Source organism: Festucalex cinctus, chromosome 2 (assembly GCF_051991245.1).
Source record: "Festucalex cinctus isolate MCC-2025b chromosome 2, RoL_Fcin_1.0, whole genome shotgun sequence".
In the NCBI taxonomy this organism is placed as follows: Eukaryota; Metazoa; Chordata; class Actinopteri; order Syngnathiformes; family Syngnathidae; genus Festucalex; species Festucalex cinctus.
The window spans coordinates 14128688-14151019 of record NC_135412.1 but is presented as its reverse complement, the minus strand read 5'-3'; the positions used below and the strand labels follow the sequence as shown (position 1 = coordinate 14151019).

The following is a 22332-nucleotide window of genomic DNA, read 5'->3' as shown; positions in this document are numbered from 1 at the left end:
TATTATAATAAGCATTGATGCCTTCTGTTTGGCTACAAAATAAAAAGCTTCAGCAATGTATGATGTCGTAAACGACCTTTATTTTGTTAACATAGTATAGCGACTTCCGTCACTCACTAACAACAATAAAGCTGTTAAGGCCACAGCAAGCAAAAGCTAGCGTAGTACTTAGTCAGCCAACACGGCGAAAAGTAAGAAAAAAATCGCAGCAGTGCAGTAACTTCGTTTTATATATATTTTTTAAAATCAGAAATAATTCCACAGAGAAGGTTCTCGATCGTAGTTCAATGCTACATTCGACGTCCGTTTTCCAAGGCAGACGGCGCTGAAGTGACAGCCTGAGGGCCTCGTCGTCGTGTCCCAAGCAGCTCTCGAGCGAACTTGTCAGCTCGGTGCCAAACTTCGGCTTCAGTTCTCCGCAGGGCTCGGGGCGCGAGGCTCCGGCCCTGTGGATGAAGGCGTAAATTTCGTTCCATCCAGGTAAGATATATCAAATACGAGCACGACGGTACAGTGTTATTGCAACCGCGTTTCCCAACATTACTGTGCAATGGGTTGAATAGCTTCACCATTCGTCCACTTTCACGTTAGCGTAGCTTGATAACTTCCCTGGCCTGACAGCTAAGCTGCACGCCGAAGTAATGCATCTCGCTTATTTTTCTTGCAATTTATAAGTACGCCGTCGTATGCTGTTGGTTGACATGATCTGTTGCCGCTTTGCTTTGGAATTAATTAGAGACTAGCCGCGCTAGTCTATATAGCATAGAGGCTAATACTCTGCAAAGCAGGCCATAATCACCCCTGCAATGTTTGTTGTTAGTAGTAACAAGTAATTTGCTGTAATGTAACAAAACCTTTATTGAACAAAGATGCATATTTGAATCCCATCGCACACTGCTGAACAAAAATGTCACCAACAAGTGCACAGGTCAATTTTGTACCTTCTGTCATCTAATAGCGTTGCCTGTCAATATACTTGTACCTCACTGGCGCAAATGACTGATCCAACGACACTTTACATAATAAAATTCATGGGTGAAATTGGATAAATTCCCATAGCACACCGGAGGATATCTCATGCTGGTTGGTAATCACTATTCACTATTGTATTGTATTTCAATGGGGCATGTTAGATGCTGTCGAATGCAGTTTCACAGCCTTTACTGAGACAAAGTTGAGCAACACTAAGAAAAAAAAAAAAAGTGGATACATAGGTCAGTTATGTGCCTACTACCTTCTGCCATCTAATGGAAGACATTTAATTGTACTACCGTTCATTACAGATTGTACACATAGATAATCATAATAATCTACATTTTATTTATCGCACTTTTCAAAGTACTCTAAATCTTTACAGTGGAATGCATTAAAAGGAAAAAAAAAACACAAGTTAACATCATGAAACAAAATCACACAAAAGCATTGCAGATGTGGGTTTTGCAAAGGAATTTGAAGGTGGCCTAGGTAGGGCGTCTGTCTAGGGAGTGTTCTTTAGGGGTGGGAAGAATGATGCAATATTAGTAAATAAATAACTAGGATTTGGATCAGTTAAGTGAAATTGAATATATTCCTGTAACACACTTGATAATCCCTCACTGCACACTTTTTTTTTTTTTTTTAAATCATTGCTTTAAAGGGATAGTTCGGATTTTTTGACATGACTCTCTATTTCATCCTCACCTCGAGTGTGTGACTTACCCTTGACAGTGTTCTGTGAGATGAGTTCTGGTCCGGTGTTGGATGAGAAGAAAATAGTCCGGCGAGTTGGCTGGGACCACTTAAATAAAACGTTTTTCTTCTAAAAACAATTTGTGCTCAAAAGAGTGATACATTTGCACACAAAACCACATCCTGAAAAAAAAGTCAGACTCCATTACCCCCGGGCACTATTTTTCTGTTCGTTCGTATCACTGCGCGTCACCCTGTAGACAGCTGATAGTTGCGCCTTCCGCCTTCGAAAAGACAAACGACTTGTAGATTAGTGCGCGTCTATCAGCTAAATGCGGGGCGCCGCGCAGTGATACGAACGAACAGAAAAGTAGTGCCCGGCGGTAATGGCGTCTGACATTTTTTCAGGAGAGACTATTGTGATGCAAATGTATCACTCTTTTGAAACAAAATTGTTTTAGAAGAAAAACACTTTATGTGACCCCAGCCAACTCACCTGACTATTTTCTTGTCCAACACCGGACCAGAATTCTTCTCACAGAACACTATCAAGGGTAGGTCAGTGCTGATCGCACACACTGGAGGTGAGGATGAAATAGAGATTCATGTAAAAAAAATCTGAATTATCACTTTAAGGGCCGGTGAATGCTGCACGATACTTCCAAATCCGACCATCGCAAAAAATGACAATTGCCCTCTTGCGTGTGTGTTATTCGTCTATGATCGCAACTTGTGGCAAGTGAATCCATGACTTGTTGGCTGATGCCCACAGATCGTATTTCTGATCTAGTAAAACACATTTACTTTTTCGGACACCTCGCAAAATGTGCAGATTTTGTGAGCGCATTTGTTTTTATTGGACAGTGACAGCGACAACATGCATATTAACGTGGCGTTGCATGAAGAAGAAATGTGTAAGTGTCAGTTGTGCTCATCTTCTTGTTCTAACTTGTCTTACAGGAGGAAGGAATCCCTTTGATGGGAGAAACTTCTTTCCTGGCCTCTTGGGTCAAACGTTGTGCCATTATGATGGGTATGTTTGTATTTACACGACAAGTTCTTAAACCCGTATCTCACTGAGCAGCGAAGGTAGCCCATTTCTCGTCAGGGTTCGTTTAAGGTCACAAAGACGTTCGCCAACACTTAAGAGTTGGCGTTAACAATGCTTAACTTGCTTTTATGCTTGTGTGCCAATTGAATGAGCAGATGAGCAGGAGGCGCTGCAGTCAATCATGCAGGACCTGGCAGAACTTCACCGCTCCAGCCGTCCTGCAGGGTTCCTGTCGGACCTGGCCAAGCCCAAAGCCTCCTCGCCGAAGAACCTGGTAAGCTCAGTGTAGATCTTGGGTTTATTGATGGCCGTTTCCTAGATTAAATGCTCTACCACTAGATGGCAGAGCATACAATTAACCTGTTTGTTGCCATTCATAGAACAGAGTAATAGTTTCTCTCACTGTTTGTGTTTGGGACAGAACGACGTCAGAGTGAAATTCGAGTTTAAAGGGGAGAAGAGGTGAAGTTCAGGCTTGCTTTGTAATCCATGTTCCTCTTTTAATGTGCACCCATTGACATCTTCTGTTCATCTGTGTAGGATTTTGCAATTTTCTCGCCCCATCAAGTTAGACGATCTAAGGGAAAAAGCAAAGGTGGCTTTCGGTCAGATGATGGACCTTCACTACAGCAACAACGAGGTACAGCCTGGACTCGTATTCACCGTGATACTGTGTCATTTAAGTCCTGCTGCACACTGAGTGACGTGGTCAAATGCATGGCAACTGACACTTGCAGGCCTGCCGAGTGCGCCCCCTGGTATTATTGGGAAATAAACTTTTGATGTGCATAATATTACTTTATTTTTCAACAAAAATATGGTCCCATTGTCAAGGAAAAAGTGTGTTTTCCTTGACAGTGTAGCTACATTATAGTGGAAGTGGAAGAGATAAAAAAAAAAAAGTGGATATTTGAGAGGCTATTGGCAATGACCCCCATTCAGAGATCGCAATCGTGAATTTTGGTGGTGGGAGGACTTCACGCGTCTCTTTTTAGTCATAGTACATATGAAATATAAAAAGATAGACGTTATTTTAGAGCCTAATATACAGCTCTGGAAAAAACAAACGACTACTGCAAAATGAGCCATTTCTCTGTTTTGGCTATTTATACTTATATGCTGATTGCTAAAGTAAAATGAACATTTTTATTTTAACCTATAAACTACTTACATCAAAATTTTAACTATTCTCATGCAGAGCATTTACTTGGAGAAAATGAAAAATAGTCTAAAGGCCAGTGTTTTTTTTGTTTTTGTTTTTTTTTTGTTTTTTTTAATGTCGCTTAATTTTTTTTCCAGAGCTGTAAAGGTCCTTTCACACTGCACTTAGCATAGTCATCGACCAACCCATTCATTGTGAATGTGCTATTGTGACACAATGGCTCAGCGCCAGCCAGCGCCGTGCCGTGGAGGCTGGCGGCAAAAGAGTTGGAAAATGTCCAAATCAGGCAGTCATGTTCAGAACCCAGGAACAATATTTCTGTTGCAAAAGACAAAACACGACAAACAAAACACGAGTGGCCCTTAAATCTGCAGTGTTGTGATGCCATTTACTTGCCATTCGAATTTCAAACCAACCGCAAAGCTAGTTGCAGACAAACTGCTCGCAGAACCGTGCACACTACGTGACAGTTCATTCGTGTTGCCTGGTTGTGTGGCGTTCCTAAGATTAACAATTGAGTAAAGCAATTTTCGCTGTTTGTTTTCTGCAGCTGGTGATTCCACTCACCGTTCAGGACGACCTGGACAAGGCGGTGGAGCTGCTAGATCGAAGCGTTCACATGAAGAGTCTGAAGATCCTCTTGGTGCTGCAGATCTCCTCGCAGGTCGCTTGGGTCAAGTCTATTGCTGTCCTTAACCTCGAGGTGCATTTAATTTTCAGTTAATTTTTTCTGTCCTGACTCTCTCTTTTTTTTTTTTTTTTCCTCCCCCCCAGAACTCTTGCTGCAATGTGGGCCTTCTGCCTTCCTGCGAGGAGTTGGACAACACAGGATTCAGAGTCACAGACAAGAAGAGCGTGCTTCCGTCGTTAGGTGAAAAAAAAGACAATGGTTGTGCTTGGAATACATTCAATTATTCCATACTCCCTCATTAATATGTATAGGGATTTCATTCTTTTAGCATGACTGTTGTGTCTTACTGGGTCAGGGTCCCATTCGACGGACCGTAGCTCTCCTCCACCCGGATACATTCCTGACGCACTCCAGCAAGTGGCAAGGAATGGCTCCTTCACGAGCATTAACAGTGAAGGAGAGTTCATTCCAGAGAGCATGGACCAGGTGCTTCTCCTGTCTGGAAAAAGAAAATACACTTTTTCACACACAGGAAGTATTAGTGGTGCTGCTTTTTCGTTTCTCCTCAGATGCTTGACCCGCTGAGCATGAGCAGTCCGGAGAACTCTGCTTCTGGAAGTTGTCCTTCTTTAGACAGCCCATTAGACAGGTAAAGATACTCTGGTTTAATCAGGTAAAAATGATTGGCGATGGCGGTTCTTGATGGAGACACTTTCTTGTTTGTTAAACAGCGAATACCCAAAGTCAAGGATGCCAAGAGCGCAGAGTTACCCTGACAACCATCAGGACTTTCCAGGTGTGTGAGTGTATTATATTTATTTCACACCATTACGTCAATGAGATTGGTCTTAGGGATAGACCGATAATCGGCCCCGGCCGATTATCGGCGCCGATATTTGGCATTTTGACAAATATCGGCATCGGCCATTTTTTGAATCTGAAGGCCGATAAAGCTCACTGAGCAGGGGATACTTGCGAACGTAGCGAATTTGGGGTTTTCATCAGGATTTGTAAGATGTTCGCAGTCAGTTTTTATTTGTCGTAAACACATTTGGAACATATTCACACAATTTTTCACCGCGAAAATCTTTTTGAAACGTTTTTACAAACCCTAACAAAAACCCCAAATGAGCTACATTCACATGAATTTGTTACTCAGTGAGAAATTATATATAGTTTGAAAGAATTCCCCCCCCCTCCCCATTTTATTGCAAATGAATATCGGCTTGAAATATCGGTTATCGGCCGACTTGACTACAAATAATCTGTATCGGTATCGGCCTTGAAAAAACCATATCGGTCTATCACTAGGTCACTCTTCTACCAGTTATGTCTGTCCTGCCTCTCCTGTGGCTCCCTGTGAATATCTAAAAATATTAGAAGAAATTAATATCAACAGGACTGTCTCAGAAAATTTGAATATTGCGATTTTCTGTAATGCAATTAAATAAGCAAAAATGCCATACTTTCTGCATTCATTGCAAATCAACTGAAATATTGCAAGCATTTTATTGTTTTAATATTGCTGATTATGGATTTATTTATTTTTTTACTTGGTCTGAGGAAATATTCTAATATTTTGAGTTAGGATATTTGAGTTTTCTTAAGCTGTAAGCCATAATCAGCAACATTAAAATAATAAAAGGCTTGTAATATTTCAGTTGATTTGTAATGAATCCAGACTGTATGGCATTTTTGCTTACTTGATTGCATTACAGAAAATAATGGACTTTATCACAATATTCTGATTTTCTGAGACAGTCCTTTTACATATTTATTTATTTTAGATCAAATGTTCTTTCAATGAATTAATGATTAAAAAAAGGAATAATTAAATATTCAAAAAATATCAGTCCAAATTTATTAGTTGTCACTAAAACAGAGATGAAAGGTATATAAAAATAGTTTTAAAAATGTCCAAAAAGGAAGCGGAAAAGCAGAAAGTTAGCATAAAAGGTTCATGAAATTGCCCCAAAATCCCAGACTTGCATCACAAAACATTCAAAAAGTAATCTCAAAATGTCCAAAAACAAAAGAAATCCTTAAAATTACCATAAAATGTCCCACAAAATTGGCAAAAATGTCAGAAAATTTATAGCAAATAAGCAGAATAAATATAAAAAAATAAAAAAAAACATAAAATGTCCAAAAAGAAAGTCAGAAAAGTAGCATAATATCCATAATATTGCCAAAAATGTCAGAAATTTGACGGAAAGGTATGAAAAATTACAACAAAGATATATATATATATATATATATATATATATATATATAATCTCCAGAAACGCAAGGCATAAGAAAGAAGAAAATGAATCTCAAAAAGTATTGGATGATGCATATTTTTCTGCTATTTATTAGCTCTTGGCCCCTCAGTACATTAGAAGTTACACTAACACACTGTTTCCTTCTTCACAATCTTCAAATGTTTTGCAGCTCTAAAAAGATTTTTAGTTATTTATTTGGCCTAAAATGACTCTTTAGACAGTAAAGGTTGATGAACCCTGGACTAGGATGTAAAAAAAATGTGATTTGGAACGTCATCTAACGGCCGCACATAATGCAAACTGGTCCAAATGCATTCACACAACCTAGTGATGTGCCTTCTGTCATGAAGAGCGCTCCTCATCGTGTCCCTTCCTCTCCAGAATACGACATCCCGGTTTTTGACAAGTCAGGCAAAGGAGGCACGTACCCTCGGCGATACGGCGTTCCCTTCGGCCTGCAAGATTACAGCGACGGTTGGCATTCACTTTTTGGTTTCCTCTGAAACACTAGACCACGAAAGCACGACACACATTCCGCTTGTCGTTTTGTGAGTCAGGGAGGAAGACCTTCCCTCGCGCTCGGCGAACGCAGGCACATGGTCTCCGCTCGCCTGTCAGCTTCAGTCCCACCGAGCAGTCACCCAGCACCAGCAGCGGCAGCAGCGTGTTCACCCCCGACCTGGAAGACGGCGCTGGGCCTGCCAGGCGGCCGCGAAGGGGAAGTGACATTGAGGCCAACCAGTCGAGCACCCCAACCCTGTCGGTCATGGACATTAGCCCGCCCAGCCGTTGTGAGTTCGCACTCTTGCATCGCAAACGTTCAGTTTCCTTTTGTCACACTGATCAAATGCACAGGTGGATGGAGTAGCCAAACATTTTACTTGGGTAAGACTACTGTTATTTGAAAATAATGATTCCTTTGTTTGTTTTTGTTAGGAAAAAAATTGTTAATATCAGAATGTGCAAGTGTTTAAATAATATGCAGTATGTATCTTCTGTGTTTTTTGGAGTTGGGTAATATTTGTTAGGAGATGGTTTTGGAAAGTCAGGTTTACATGCAAAATAAAAACAATTAAAAAAAAGAAGAATAATACAATTCAAGCATAATATGCCTATGTTGCACAGGCGCAGCATCGTGTCATCCGCGATGTTAACGATAACGGCGATATCGTGATATCGCGATATTGAAACTGCCACAATATATCGTCATGTCACGATAAAATCCATGCTAATGCTTAGATGAAATGGCACATAATATGCTTGTGAACAGAGTCAATATGTGGAGGAATAAGTGCCTCAGTATTAAGTGTTATTAGAGATTGTAAGTTGTTTATATAAATTGCTGTCATGTACAAAAGCACTTAGTATGAGCTCATTTTTTTTTACAGTGTTGTGACCTTTTTCTTGTCTCGCCAACCTCCCACAATATCGTGATAATTATCGTATCATGACCTTCATGTCGTAATATCGTATTGTGATGTTTTGGATATCGTTACATCCCTAATGGCTAACACAGTGTCATGGCTAACCAGTGTTAGCAACAGAGTCTGATAGCTTTGACTTGGAAGCGTTTATGGTGGCACCACAGGGATGCACAAGCGTCAAAAGGAATCACAATGTGGTTGAGGCCTGATTCCATATCTGACATACTGGTGTCTGGAAGCTAGCGTTAGCACACACAGCTTATGCTGTATGTTTGATGTAACGTTGATTATGCTACAATCTACATTTCCCATTAGTTGACTGATGGCGACTACTTTCGGTGACTAGTCGACTAGTAAAATATTTGTTTGTGGCAGCCGCTAGCACTCGTCAACTATGTCTTTAACATATATGCTCAAGCAAAATTAAATTATGTTGTGCTAGAGTTACTCTTAGAAGTACAGGTAACAAAAAATGTACTTTACTAAATGTAATTGTAGTGCATTACTACCCACCTTGTGTTCAGCTCCACGCGCGCCCACCAACTGGCGACTGGGGAAGCTCCTTGGGCAAGGCGCCTTTGGACGTGTTTATCTATGCTACGACGCAGACACTGGACGGGAACTGGCTGTCAAACAGGTCCAGTTTGATCCAGAGAGTCCAGAGACGAGCAAGGTCAGAATTGTCGTTACACCATTTTTCCGTCTTTTATCCAGACCAGGAATGCTTTTATCGTTATTTTGTTTTGAGTAGGAGGTGAGCGCGTTGGAGTGTGAAATCCAGCTTTTGAAAAACCTTTGCCACGAACGCATTGTCCAGTACTACGGCTGCCTGCGAGACTCCATGGAGCGAACGCTCTCCATCTTCATGGAGTACATGCCTGGGGTGAGTGCGTCGCTTTTGTCAAATCTGTGATTGCTTGTTACTTAATGCTTTACTGATGATGTCCGTCTCTACAGGGTTCCATAAAGGACCAAGTGAAGTCCTACGGTGCGCTAACGGAGAATGTGACGCGTCGTTATACCAGGCAGATCCTTGAGGGGGTTTCCTACCTGCACAGCAACATGATCGTTCACAGGGATATCAAAGGTATAATAAATACTAGACTAAGTGCAATTTCTGGAGAAATTGCGTGGGAATGCTGAAAGCTGAATGCTAAGATTTGAATGCCTGTGGAATGCTTATGAAGTAAATTGAGAGATAAACTATGAAATTCTAACCTCCTGGTTACTGGACAAAACCAGCAGTATCAGACACCTGGTAATGATAAGTTATATCAGTTATATCTCTCACCCACAGTGGAGAGTTGTTATAAAAGTGACTAGTGCATGGTATAAAAATGTTTTTGTTTGCGTTTCCTTCTTAACTCATTAGCTCCCAAAAACGTATAAATACGTCATATTTTAAATGTTTTGTGTCCCAAATACGTATTTATACGTTTTTTTTTGTTTTTTGTTTTTTTATGCCAGAGCATGGAGAAGGCTTTTATGCAGTCTCTCGACTGCAGAAAATGGTTGAGTGGCAGCAGAGTATAAGAGATCAACCAGGCCATGTTAAAACTCCCACAGTTCTAAGCAGAATTGTGAAAAACGATTAAACTTAGCTATGTTCTACTGCTAATTGCTGCACAGTGGAAACGGATAGGAATATACTTTTTTTTTTTTTTCCCTGATAATTGAAGAGACTCTAATCTCTCTTTTGGTATGTTCCATATTTTTATAGCAATAGAACATAATATTTCACGGGCCTTGAAAAATCAGTCAAAATCCAAGAAAACACTTAAGTGAAAATGGTTGGGAGTGAATGAGTTAAGAGCGATGGAAGGAAGCTTAAAAGTTGTTGTCTTCAGGGGCCAACATCCTCCGAGATTCGGTGGGAAACGTGAAGCTGGGTGACTTTGGGGCCAGTCGGAGGCTGCAGACCATTTGCCTATCAGGAACTGGAATCAAGTCGGTGACCGGCACGCCCTACTGGATGAGCCCAGAAGTAATCAGTGGCGAGGGCTACGGCAGGAAGGCCGACATCTGGTAGGAACACATGACATGTTGCTGTGTTAACATCAGAGGTGGGAGGCGGACTCCAGTCGCCTATTTGAGGATTTGTGACACGAGCCAAATTTCCACTTGATTTTGACCATGAGACTCTTTTGACTTTGACTTGAACACATCTTTCCTGTTTACCATATTTTATTTATTCAACAATAAAAACAGTAACACAAAACTTTTGCTGTTTGTGCTCGGCCTGTTCTTTTCTCATCCAATCACAGATCAGGACTTTGCCTTCACAAATTCACTGCCTTGCAAACTGGACTTGAGACTTCTGACATGCAAATATGTGACTTACTCCCACCTCTGCTTAAGAAATTCTGTTGTAACATTTTGTATGAAAATAATAACCGTACAGAATATTGTATATGAGTGAAGGACTTGCACTTTGCTGTGTTCTTCTCTCAGGAGTGTGGGCTGCACTGTTGTTGAGATGCTGACCCAGCGACCCCCCTGGGCAGAGTTTGAGGCCATGGCGGCCATCTTTAAGATTGCCACTCAGCCCACCAATCCCGTATTACCTGCCCACGTGTCGGACCACTGCAGAGAATTCCTCAAACGTATCTTTGTGGAGACGAAGCAACGTCCGTGTGCGGATGAGCTGCTGAGGCACATTTTCGTACATTAACTTTCTGCCCTTTCTGCTAATTGGACTGAGCTGGGCTTCCTTGCTGTAACCATATTGGACCAGGAAGAAGGTCAGGTGCTTCCAGGCCTTTGTATAAAACTGTAGAGGACAAACGTCTTCTGTTTTTGCACCTTAATTTTTCAAGTGGGAATAAGTCAAGTCCTCCTTTGTGGTGATTTGAACTCTTGGGAAGCATCTCCGTTTTTTGTTTTTTTGTTTTTTGTTTTTTTAACGCTTTGTCGTCAAACGAATCCTGTTGTGTTGCGGGATGGTGTCTACGTTGCGAACCCGACCCCAGAATGTAGTCTCCCGCCTTCGATGACCAGGGCCTGCTGCTGCTTTGAAAAAAAACAAACAAAAAAAAAAAACAAGAAAAAAATGCAACAAAAAAATAACATCCGGTGAACTTCCTCTCACCTGCCTTCATCTCGCCCACTTTATCAGTCACCATCTCACTTTGTGCCTTTTTTGTTTCTCAACATTGCCTGAATGAGTTTGTGAGTAGTCATTCGTGTTTGCTCCTGGATGAAACCTAATCCTGCTCAAATCTTCAGTTTGGCTGCTGGCTTATTGCCCATTGCCACATCACATCACTAAGCACATCCACGTCAGACGCTGTCACAAAAACAACAGGAAAAAAAAACAACTAATTAAGACATTGAATGAAACACTTTGTTAGTCAGCAATTTTGAAACATTCCCTCTCCTAGAGAGGCAACGTTGAGTCACACAAGCTGCGTGGCTACCAGTAACACGCCTGATTGTGCCTCTTGACCTGGCTTAAGTTGCCGTTAAGCAAACGGCAACCATTGCAGAGTGGTCTCTGCTTTTAAAGCGCTTCCGTTTCACCACAGATGCACATCGATCCTATCAAATGTGCCACATTGAACATGACCTGCTCTTCGTTCAATTGTGATTTGAAGCTTGATGCTGTTAGAATTTTCACCAGTGGTGGTCTTAGCTTGAATGGCGAGACTGCCTCTAATGGTCACCATAGGTCCACGTAAAGATTGCAGTTAACCAACCGCATTTGAGTTTTTCAACTGCAGCCACTAGGTGTTACTCAAAGCCACTAAAAGTTAATTCCCTCTCTTCCTCTGAAAGCACTCTATCCGACATGCTTTGCTGTTTGGCACTAAGACGGACACATCTCCGCATTCACTCATAATAAACTAAGAATGTACCCAGGATGCATATTTAACTCACTAAGGTTTAATGAGTGTATGTAGACATATATAAATGCAAATGTATGTGTATTTAAGTATATGTATATATTTATGTAGATATATGTATACATACATCCAATTCCTTCTCATTGTTTTGCATGTTTGCTTAGTTTTTTTTTTTTTTTTTTTTTACAAAAGTGAATGAATGTTTAGTGTCAAGGTGGCCTCGTTCACCAGTTTTGGTTGATGAGGTTGTGGGTGCGTGTTTTAACTACTGTCTTTGCTGAGTTGGGGCCTCCCAAATTGCCTGGAGCCAGCGTTCTCAGCATGGGGGGGGGGGGGGGGGGACACTGGCGATGGAAATCTTGTACAAATGTAAGAAGTCAAATGTATGTACCTTTTTTGTTTTTCTAAAGTCTGTGGATGTCTTGTAAAAGAAGCCATGTTTATAATTCTAAATTGGTTTGTGACCAATACGCCTGTTTATATCAGATCTGTATATCAGTGGTATGTATAATTTTTTAATATATATATTTTTATTTCACATGGGAGATTTTATGCATGGTCGGTCCAGACCGATGCAGCAGTGCCGTTAAATGTTTTTGGCCAAATTCCGCAGTCATGCGACAGCTCGGTGTTCATTAAATATGACGGTGAAGAATAATAAAAGATATTTATTTCACCTGTTGGCGGTGTGTCCACGTGCATATGCGTAAATTCGAATTGACATCTAGTAGGGTTTGAAGTAGGGGTGCACGATATTGCAAAAACATGGTATGCGATATAGATACTACAATATTTAACATACCTAAAGAAATGGCTTATCAAATGAATTATTTTTTTGGGTGGCAAAATAAGCAGGATCAATGTATTCTTAATTGTAATTAGTAATTACCCTAGAAAATCAACTACTGAATGGTGATGCACATTTAATGGACAAATTGAGATTAAAAACAAACAATTCCATTTTGTTATTGAATGTTTTTGCAATATCCATATATATCACGATATAGCCTAGATTTTATTTTTTGATACATTGGCCAACCCTATTCTGAACCATTCAATTGACTGACATAACACATTATCAATTATAGCTTTAAGTCAATCACTAATGAATCGTTTGCACATCCAGGAATGGAGAAAAAGGGAATGTGTCATATAGAAACATATCCACACTCTATTTACCCGATACTGTACATCTTTATGTTGCTTTGTCATCTGCGAAGGTTGAAAAAAAAAAAGTAACGTGTCTAACAGTTTGGTTCAGAAGAAACAACACATTACAATCACCAAATCCTTTTATTATGATGATGATGGTTATAAACACCATTATGTCAATACACCAAATTCTAGTGGTATGAAGTAGTAATAATTTGTCTTATTCTTTTTCCTCGAAAATTATTTGTCCCTAATCTCCAGACACAAAACAAGGTAATTCGCAACATGATAAGAAGGTCATCCATATGTGGACATCAAATGCATGTTTAACTTGAAGAGCCCATTGGGATCTTGGTCACCTGAGAACACAAAACGTGGTATTAGCTCCTGTCATTATACATTCACCCTATACCCTTCTAACGAGGTTCCATATCACTTCACATATCATACGCGATTATTGTAAGTTGTCGATCTGACAAATTTGAGCAAACAGGTCCTACCTAAATGATCCATTCCATTGAGAGTAAGTCCCCACCAAACTCTTCAGAGGCTTCCTTTAAGGCTCTGCGTCGTCTACCTGCTGACCCACTGCAGTCCTGCTTAGACAGAAGAAAATTCTGCCTATACTCCCTGACCAGTGGGCCGAACGTATAAGAACGTGCTGGCAACTCACCGGGGCGCACTGCTGCTTCACGCACAGGTTCACATTGCAGTGCAGGTAGAAGCTTGCACTGTCCACAAACTGGAACATTCGGAACGAGAAGTAGTTGTCCATCCCATTTCCGTTGTCCGCAATCTCCACCGTGCCATCTTGGAGATTCGGACAGCTGCTCAGAAACAAGAAAATACGTCTGACAAAGTGTTGGCCAGCCTGCTTTAATGTGGAGCCGGTGGGTTCGTCACCCGTCAATGATGAGGTCGTATCTCAAAGTGGCGTTGGGCGAAGGTTCTTGTGTCACCCAGCAGGACTGGGTCACAATTTTGACCGTGTTCCCGTCCAGCCCGTCTCCACTCAGCTGGATCCAAATCTGCTGATTAAGCGCCAAGTACGCGTTGGGCGCCAACAGCTGTGTGCGCTCGCTGTCTGTGTACGCTTGCATGGTCAGAGTGTAGTTCTCGGTCTCCGATACCACTCGGCGTACCACGGCGCTGCGAAACACTCAAGTCGTCAGCTGTTTGACCGTCACCTGGTCCGAGCTGCAATATAATGCTCCGCTTACCTGCTTTTGACTAGGAAGGTCAAGGTATTGATTTCCGGCTGCCTGTACACACACGTGAAGTTTAACTCCACCATGCGGGTGCGTGTGATAATGGAGTTGTTTTCAGGTGCTGAGCCCATAGCAATGCTGTTCCTTAAAACCACAAAACTGTTGTTCACCTGTCAAGAGTAGAAAGGTTTACTGTCTGTGTACAGTAAATGCCATGTAGTCTTCCATGTCTAATAATCTCTATCGACAAAAGGCTCTTATAGGTCTCGTCCTCTCATTCATCACCCAGTCACTCATTTTTTTCCTCTTTCTCCTGTTAACTCTGTTTATATACATTCTGTCCCTCAACTCTCTTCCCATCCCAAGTCAGCCAGCTGAGTGGATTCTCTTGGGGGTTTCTTGCATAAAGGAGGTTTTGCTTCCTTCCGTTGTCAAGTTTTTTGCTTTTGTGTTTTGTTTAATGGATACATTTCTTGGCCTGCTCAGTGTGGAATTTCTGTCACTCAATATTCTGATTGCTTCTATTGATATCCTACTGCATGAAAATAGTGGGATTTTTGGGCTATGAGACGAAGTGATGTCAGAACCTCAATCGCCATTTTGCTGGCTCAAAGAGCACATTTCAATAAGCCTGGTTCGTTAAAAAATTTACCAATAGAAACTGAAAGTGTACCGAGTCATTTTCGCCTATTAACTCATTAGCTCCCAAAAACGTATAAATACGTCATATTTTAAATGTTTTAAGTGTCCCAAAGACGTATTTATACGTTTTTTGTTGTTGTGTTTTTTGTTTTTTGTTTTTTTATGCCAGAGCATAGAGAAGGCTTTGATGCAGTGTCTCTACTGCAGAAAATGGTTGAGTGGTTGCAGAGTATAAGAGATCAACCAGGCCATGTTAAAACAAGCTGATTTCCCCACAGTTCTAAGCAGAATTGTGAAAAACGATGAAACTTAGCTATGTTCTATTGCTAATTGCTGCACAGTGGAAACAGATAGGGATATACTTTTTTTCCCTGATAAACACCCAAGACTCTGATCTCTCTTTTGGTATGTTCCATATTTTTATAGCAATAGAACATAATATTTCACGGGCCTTGAAAAATCAGTCAAAATCCAGGCAAACACTTAAGTGAAAATGGTTGGGAGTGAATGAGTTAAGCTGCCTTTGAAACGAAGTCATGCGGCTCTTGCTAGCCTAGGGGCACGCACATAGCAGTTAGCGACTAGCTGCTAACGCTTGTTGCTACTAACTGTCATGCATAGCTAGCTATAGCATGGAAAATTGTTGATGCGCCTGGCTTGACTCATCTTCCCAGCAGTGCACGCTAAATAAACAGTTACCCATGACAGAAAACGTTCCTCCCGAAGCTCTTTCAGGGAGATGTCACATAGAATTAGTTTCCTGATGTGTCAAGGAGAAATTAGAGTTATTTCTGAGACTTTGTAAAGATAGATGTTTTAGGGCACAAAACAGCGGAATGTAAAACCCAAAAGGGCTAAAACACATCTCATAATAATGGTCCTTGACAAACCAAAGGCAAAGTGTTGTTGCCAAACCTGGGTTTCTGTCCCACATGTGTTGCTTGAGTCAAAGTTGAAGGTCACCAAGTGGGTCTCCTCGTCCCTTTCACCTACGCAGGTATCATTTTTGAGATGCAAGGCGCTGTAGTCGATGCCTTCCTCCTCCAGCAGACAGCCATACAGAGAGATGGATCCTCTGCCCGAGTGGCAAGTTGGTGGGTCACCTGAAGAAACGAAAATGTTGGCCAATGCAGGTAACAGAGGGAAACAGTGTTTGTTGTTACCGAAAGTGTTTGTCAACTTGTACTCTGAGGCGAATATGGCTCGGCAGAGGCAGGTGGGTTGATTGAACGCGGAATCTCCACAGAACTCGTTAGCGCTGCATGTGTGATTCTGACAGTACCCCAGATTGTCAGAAGCTGCGGACAGACACACAAGTTTTCATTAATAGCCTTGAAAATTATTTCCTTTCTTAATGCGCTACTGATTGGCCGAGTGGATAGTAAAAGGTTATGACCATAGACAAGCCTCTCGGAAGGTGTGCGCGGCGATGTGTGCATGTGTCACCCTTACGGCAGTTGACGGAAGACCTCCAGTCTCCCAGGTCGATGCCATATTGCTGCTTGCAGACTCCGGCATACACCTCGAAGAACTGGCAATTGAGGTTGTCCTTAATGGGGTAATCGTTTAGCGTGTCGTTGCACGACTGGATGTATGGCTCGACTTCGACTTTATTGTGGCATGCAGTGAAAGGGTCCAACCGGAGCAGGGAGCAGCTGCACATGCACAGAGGGGATTGGTGAGTGTGACGAAAGCAGAACATGATACTCTCGGGTGATTGTGCTTACAGTTCTATTCCCGCCGCACTGTTGACCCCTACTATGGTGTTACCCACCCGGGGCATTATTTCACATCTGGGGACGATAAAGAGGAAGTGCATTAGCAGCAGGGAAAACTTGTTGACAATCAGTCATCAAGTCAGAATCGTGTACCATATATTTTACTATAGATGTTTCAATTATACCGCACTTCCACCTACCCCGTAAAGCTTTGGCTATCCGCGACGGGGACTGGAGAATAAGCTTGATCGCTTGCGTCTCCACATAGGCCCTGCAGAGGTGCTCCGTCAGGTACTAAGAGGAAGAAGCACAACGCAATTTGTCAATTGCAGATGAAATGTACAACGGTGACTTGTACTCAACCTACCTGTGATGCGCGCAGTGGCCCCGTCAAAGTAAATGGAAACATCGACGTCCGAGATGGCGTTGTTCGATATCTCCAAAGTGACACCATTCTCGTCCCTCGAGAGAAGCACTCCGTGGACATCAGTGGGAGAAGTACCAAGTGTTTGTATTACGCCATTTACCTGTATTACAAAAAAAAAAAAACAAGTTTAGTGCCCACCCAAATGACTAAATCCGTTTTCACACTGCATTTAGCAGTCGATAAAACCCCTTCATTGTGTATGTGATGAGGGGCAGGAACCACGGAATGAAGCGTTGTAGGCGGCATGGAGCGGCATGATGCCTCGAATTTGAAAATGTTCTATTGGAGAGCAGCAGCTGACGTCAGGCATTGGAGAGGAGCTGGCCAAGTGATATATTGTTATTTTGGCTGACTTATTTACAACAAGTAGCCACCACATGTTTAAACTATCCAAGTTCACGGCTCACCTGTTTTCTGAAGCTGAGCTGTGATTGGTTGTTACCTCAGACCTGAGCAACTGTGATGTCATTTTCACTCAACAGCAAGTGGCAAAATGGCCGCCTTCTGATATTACTAAAAACTGCTAGATTTTGCATCTTAACTCATATTCCACTAGCGCAATATTAAGCAGAATACCGTATTTAGACTAGTGGGGCTGCATAGAACATCTTATTGTCAAGAGGTTTTTGGGTGGTTAACTTCCTTCCATTTAATTCTTTGAAGTCATCAAAAGTGAGAACAAGCTTTTGCTCACTTGTCAGAGGAGGGAGTGCAGATTTTTCTCTTATTACTTGACTAATAACTATATTGTTAAAAAAGGACCCTACTGGCGGATTTTGTGAAAACGGCCATGTGCAAAACCACATACATATCACAATTCACAACATGTAAAATTGACTCATAAATCAATCAAGTATTTATCGAACAGCAGTGCATGATCCTACTATGGAGGACCAAAACTGCCAAAATTAAAAATAAAGAAATAAATTACTAAAAGCGAAAATAAAATTGGATATAATTTAAAAAATAAATACAAAAAATATATATAAATGGAAATAAAAACAACAACAATATAAGTAAATAAATAAATAAAAGAAAAAATAAATATAAAAATTTAAAAACCTAGATTAAAATATAAAAATAAATATAAAATAAATGGCCCAAAATAAATACAAAAATAAATAACCTATATAAATATAATTAAATATCAATCAACAAATAAAAACGCTGTGCTCTCATATTTATTTTTTTCATGCTTGCACACTATCTGTCAGGATGAGCCAAAGACACGCTTTGGACCGCCCCATCATTTGAAGAACATTTCGACCTGACAGAGCGTCTATACAGCATGAAATAAATAAATGTGAGAGCGGAGCGTTTTTATTTATTGATTAAAATGTTATTTTATTTATATATTCATTTTATGCGCTTATTTTTATTTTTTGAATCTCATCTTTTATTTTTTTATTTATTTGTAGTTGTTTTTATTGCTATTTATATTTATTTATTTATTTATTTATTTTTAAAATCATATTTTTATATCTGTTTTTATTCATTATTTATCATTCACATTTATTTATTTATTTATTTATTTATTTATTTATTTATTTATTTATTTATTTGTTTGTTTGTTTGTTCATTCATTTATTCATTCATTTATTTTTAATTTCGGCAGATTTAGTCCTCCATATCCTACTACCCCCCAGTTAAGTGTGCTCTATCGCCGACTCTTTCCACATCTACTTGAACCTCACTGTGACGGAACATCAGCCATAGTTTAGTGGCCATCTTCTTACCCGAACTCTCCCGCTTGTTTCAAGAGAGAAAGACACATTGGATGACGGAAGTTCCAGGTCCAGACGGTCCAAGAAGGTCATGATCAGACTGCGGCGATCTTCAAAAGCCGCCCGCAATATAAAGTTGCCACCAGTGGTTGGCTCAAGCAGTCTGTACATGCAGCGGTCCGTAATGGAAGACACTTGGCCGAAGAATTGGATTACGTGGCTACCCGTCACCGTGCACACACGGTGCGTCGGCTGGCACCTAAATGAAATGGAACCGAAACAGTCACGCGTAGTCGCAAGGTCACAGCCTTTACTAATCAAGTCAAGTCTGTTTTTTTTTTTAATATGGTGAAATTATTTACATGTTATTGGCATTGCAAGTCTCCATGGCTCCACAAGTTTGATCGGCAATGATTTGAGCCTGCGCGCTGCACGAGTAGTTGGTGCAGTTGTCTGAGATGATCGTATTTGAAGCAGGAAAAACGACCAGTCCTGCAGATTTAAACCGATGAATCCGTGTTATGCATCATTTATGTTGGCGTGACATGCTATCCAACGTTAAGGTTTTTTTACGTACCCTGGATCCTGCAGCCACTGAGGTCCAAGTATTTTGTTGCCACGCCTTCAGCGTTGGTGAAGTTGGTGTCAAAACCAGCTATGCTGCCAACTGAATGTACGCGCTGCAAGTGGAAAGGCACACGTACAAATGTTACATCTTAAAACGCTTCACCCATTACTACGTATAGGCTACTTACAAGATCTGGGTTCTGGTATGACGCCAGAAGCACACTTAAGGCCGTTTGGGATTCAAATTTCAAAAAACGAATGGTCATCTGAGCACATCAAACAGACAAGCAATATTAAGTACTTAGTAGTGGCTCATGTTGCGCATCTGAGCTGAAATGAAATGACTCACATTGAGTTGGCTGCCAGTGAACAAGTTGAATTTCAAATAGCAGGTCAGGGTGCCGGCGAGCTGAGGAAGTTCTGCCTTAACTACTGCTTCAAGCCCACTGGCAGCATCGCCTGTGTCCACCGCCACAGTGAACTCATTTGCACCAGAGATTTCAATGCATTCAGAGACAGTTGAATTAGTAGCCATAAAGCAGAAGTGAGTCAAATCATCGATCTGGCTTATCTGTCAGGATAGAAAACATCATCAGTATATTGAGGAATTTCAAGGCAGAATTATTTTTTCTTTCTTTTTTTCTGCGAATTGAATACAATATACGACTGTGTTGCTTCTCACTTCTAAATCTGTTTGCATTTTCCCAAAAATGTAAATAGGACAGCTGGTCAGACTGACAGACTGTGTCTGGGCGTGTGTCTGGCCGAACTGGCTGCAGACAGCTGTTGTGAAGAGGAGAACACTTGTCAGGTTGGACTTTTTGCTCAATGACAATAATGTGGTGAAAACAGCAGAAGCGTTAAGAAATTGTGATGTGAACGTTGGCTCACCTGCCAGCAGGAGTAGCAGCGAATTGGCCTTCATCACTGAAACATCAACATGAATAATGTGATCAAATATGGCTTTCATCAGCTTTCATCACTGCACATTCAAGCAGCCAATATTTTTTTATTTTTTGTCCGCTTACACTTTATAAAACATTAAATGTAGAACATAAAGATTAACATAATATTCAGCTGTGGCTGTAATTTGAGTTTTTTTCCACACTTTTTTTTTTCACATCTTATCAGAAAAGAATACAAATTTTTGTTCATTTACAGAGATGCCAGATGGTTTTAATTTGAAATCACAATATTGTGATATTCTTGATATCACATCAGTATTGAATTGTAAGTTACACGGCTAGTCAACATCTGCAAATGCTGATGGACTGCATCTTTTCCACGCCCATCATCAACTTAATAATGAGCTTTTAACAATGTTTCTCAAGATGCTTTTGGAACGTTAAACATAGTCGGGTCAAATTGACCCACTCTATATAGGACTTGAAATTATTATTTTTTCTATTAAACTTCTCATCAATTTAAATGGTCTGCTATGACCAATTTTCATTTAAAATGGTGACTAATGTTTATCTGAATGCTTTTGGAACATTAAACATATACGGGTCAAATTGACCCATTTCAAATGGTCGGTAAAATTGTAGTATTTCATGATGAAACTCGTTGAAAATATAGTTAATTTGAAACATTTGCAACAAAAGCAGATTGGGATATATATTTTTTTATATATAAATTAAACATGGCCTGGGTCAAATTGACCCAAGAACATTATTGTTATTCCTGAGATAGCAACCTATCAGGAGGGTTAAAACATCTCGAAATGGATTCATTTCAACATCTTTTTTTTGTTGTTGCCGTTTTAGTTGATGCTGAGTGCTCGACTTACCGCATGCAGTAGGATGGAGAGAAGTGAGGAAAGGATGAGCTTGGGGAGCAGAAGTCGCTTTCGATGCCTGCTCAGTGTCTCCGGCCATCTGCTTACATCTGCTTATATGCACTCAGTCCATATGCACGCCCCCAAATGCAGGTAACTGGACACATTCTTAGAATTTTCCAACCTCCCAAACTGGCTTTGCAAAACTGACATTATATATGGAAAAAATGTCATCCATCTCCAATAAATAGCTTCATTTTACCCTCCCCCCCTTTTATTTTATTTTATTTTTTTCTGATATAGGCTCCAGCACACCCACCATCCTAGTGAGGATAAGCGGTTCAGAAAATGGTGGGATGGATATTACATATTTTGTGAAACAGATCCCAATGTAAATTTGGAAATCTACGTGGAAATAAAAGTTCTTGCCTTATACATCTTTTGGTATCAAATGCAAATATTACTTGAGTCGGGCTAAAATATCATAAATCAAAAATTTAAAATAAAAATAAATACATAAAAAATTCTACACTATTGGTATTGATTGCGGGTGCTTCACTGTGTCTCAATGGAAAGCGTTGGAACTATGGAACAGCTACAGTTATGAATTGAAATCATGTAAAACAATAGGTAGGTTTATTTTATTTATTTATTTAAATACATCTTTAAAACTGAAATATTAAACAGATACAAAGCAGAAAAAGAATAGAAAACAAATACAATTAACATCATCATGAGTGTTTTGTATTCAGCGATGTCAATTCCTTTTTTTTTTTGTCTTAAATTTAGTATTTTATGTTATTTGCCTGATTTGCTGTTACTGTACTTGCAATCAATATTATTTGTTATAACCAGAATAGGGTTTCAATGAGTTGAAGTGGAACATTTTTGACAAGGAATCAGGGGTGGGACTAGATAAGTCGTTTTACTTCTTCTTACACTATTTTCAAACAGAATCTTCTTTTTGAAATTAGCTAAAAAAACAACAACATAATTTTGTTGTGTATGTACAATTGTTTACGTATTTCTTTTTGAATTAAGTTTGTCTTGATTTATACAAATTACTGACCAATCT

At 40.3% G+C, this 22332-nt stretch overlaps 2 protein-coding genes across 4 annotated transcripts; one reads left to right on the top strand and one right to left on the bottom strand.

Moving 5' to 3' along the window:
* The first annotated feature begins 118 nt into the window (after positions 1-118).
* On the top strand, positions 119-12372 carry map3k2 (mitogen-activated protein kinase kinase kinase 2). 3 transcript variants are annotated; one of them, XM_077513034.1, is made up of 17 exons: positions 119-480; positions 2629-2701; positions 2875-2993; positions 3141-3181; positions 3260-3359; positions 4432-4545; positions 4656-4752; positions 4868-4998; positions 5082-5161; positions 5244-5308; positions 7158-7250; positions 7334-7567; positions 8725-8873; positions 8952-9083; positions 9158-9287; positions 10048-10225; positions 10652-12372. In XM_077513034.1, exons 2-17 carry the CDS (start codon positions 2647-2649, stop codon positions 10869-10871), a joined length of 1938 nt encoding a protein of 645 aa, XP_077369160.1. In that variant the 5' UTR covers positions 119-480; positions 2629-2646; the 3' UTR covers positions 10872-12372. The 3 variants fall into 3 exon arrangements, with proteins under 3 accessions (XP_077369160.1, XP_077369159.1, XP_077369161.1); XM_077513033.1 differs by having other exon boundaries at positions 4656-4770; XM_077513035.1 differs by having other exon boundaries at positions 2629-2788; positions 4656-4770.
* A 949-nt stretch (positions 12373-13321) lies between these two features.
* On the bottom strand, positions 13322-22061 carry LOC144015055 (alpha-tectorin-like). The gene is made up of 19 exons (XM_077515372.1): positions 21270-22061; positions 20372-20407; positions 20163-20263; positions 19830-20051; positions 19669-19746; positions 19491-19593; positions 19276-19405; positions 18926-19172; positions 17130-17289; positions 16963-17056; positions 16772-16837; positions 16497-16699; positions 16208-16342; positions 15960-16147; positions 14415-14572; positions 14098-14343; positions 13868-14021; positions 13695-13790; positions 13322-13553 (listed from the first exon to the last, which is right to left on the bottom strand). Exons 1-18 carry the CDS (start codon positions 21355-21357, stop codon positions 13695-13697), a joined length of 2505 nt encoding a protein of 834 aa, XP_077371498.1. The 5' UTR covers positions 21358-22061; the 3' UTR covers positions 13322-13553.
* Positions 22062-22332: the final 271 nt, after the last annotated feature.

Bases quoted from the DNA above. Each gene is read 5' to 3' on its own strand.
- map3k2 (XM_077513033.1), top strand. From the start codon at position 2,647: ATGGGAGAAACTTCTTTCCTGGCCTCTTGGGTCAAACGTTGTGCCATT. The intron at 4,999-5,081 runs GTGCTTCTCCTG...GTTTCTCCTCAG, and splicing joins TTCCAGAGAGCATGGACCAG to ATGCTTGACCCGCTGAGCAT. The intron at 7,568-8,724 runs GTGAGTTCGCAC...CCTTGTGTTCAG, and splicing joins CATTAGCCCGCCCAGCCGTT to CTCCACGCGCGCCCACCAAC.
- LOC144015055 (XM_077515372.1), bottom strand. From the start codon at position 21,357: ATGGCCGGAGACACTGAGCAGGCATCGAAAGCGACTTCTGCTCCCCAA. The intron at 19,594-19,668 runs GTAAGTAGCCTA...TTCCACTTGCAG, and splicing joins CATACCAGAACCCAGATCTT to CGCGTACATTCAGTTGGCAG. The intron at 14,573-15,959 runs GTTTGGCAACAA...TACTCTTGACAG, and splicing joins CATGTGGGACAGAAACCCAG to GTGAACAACAGTTTTGTGGT.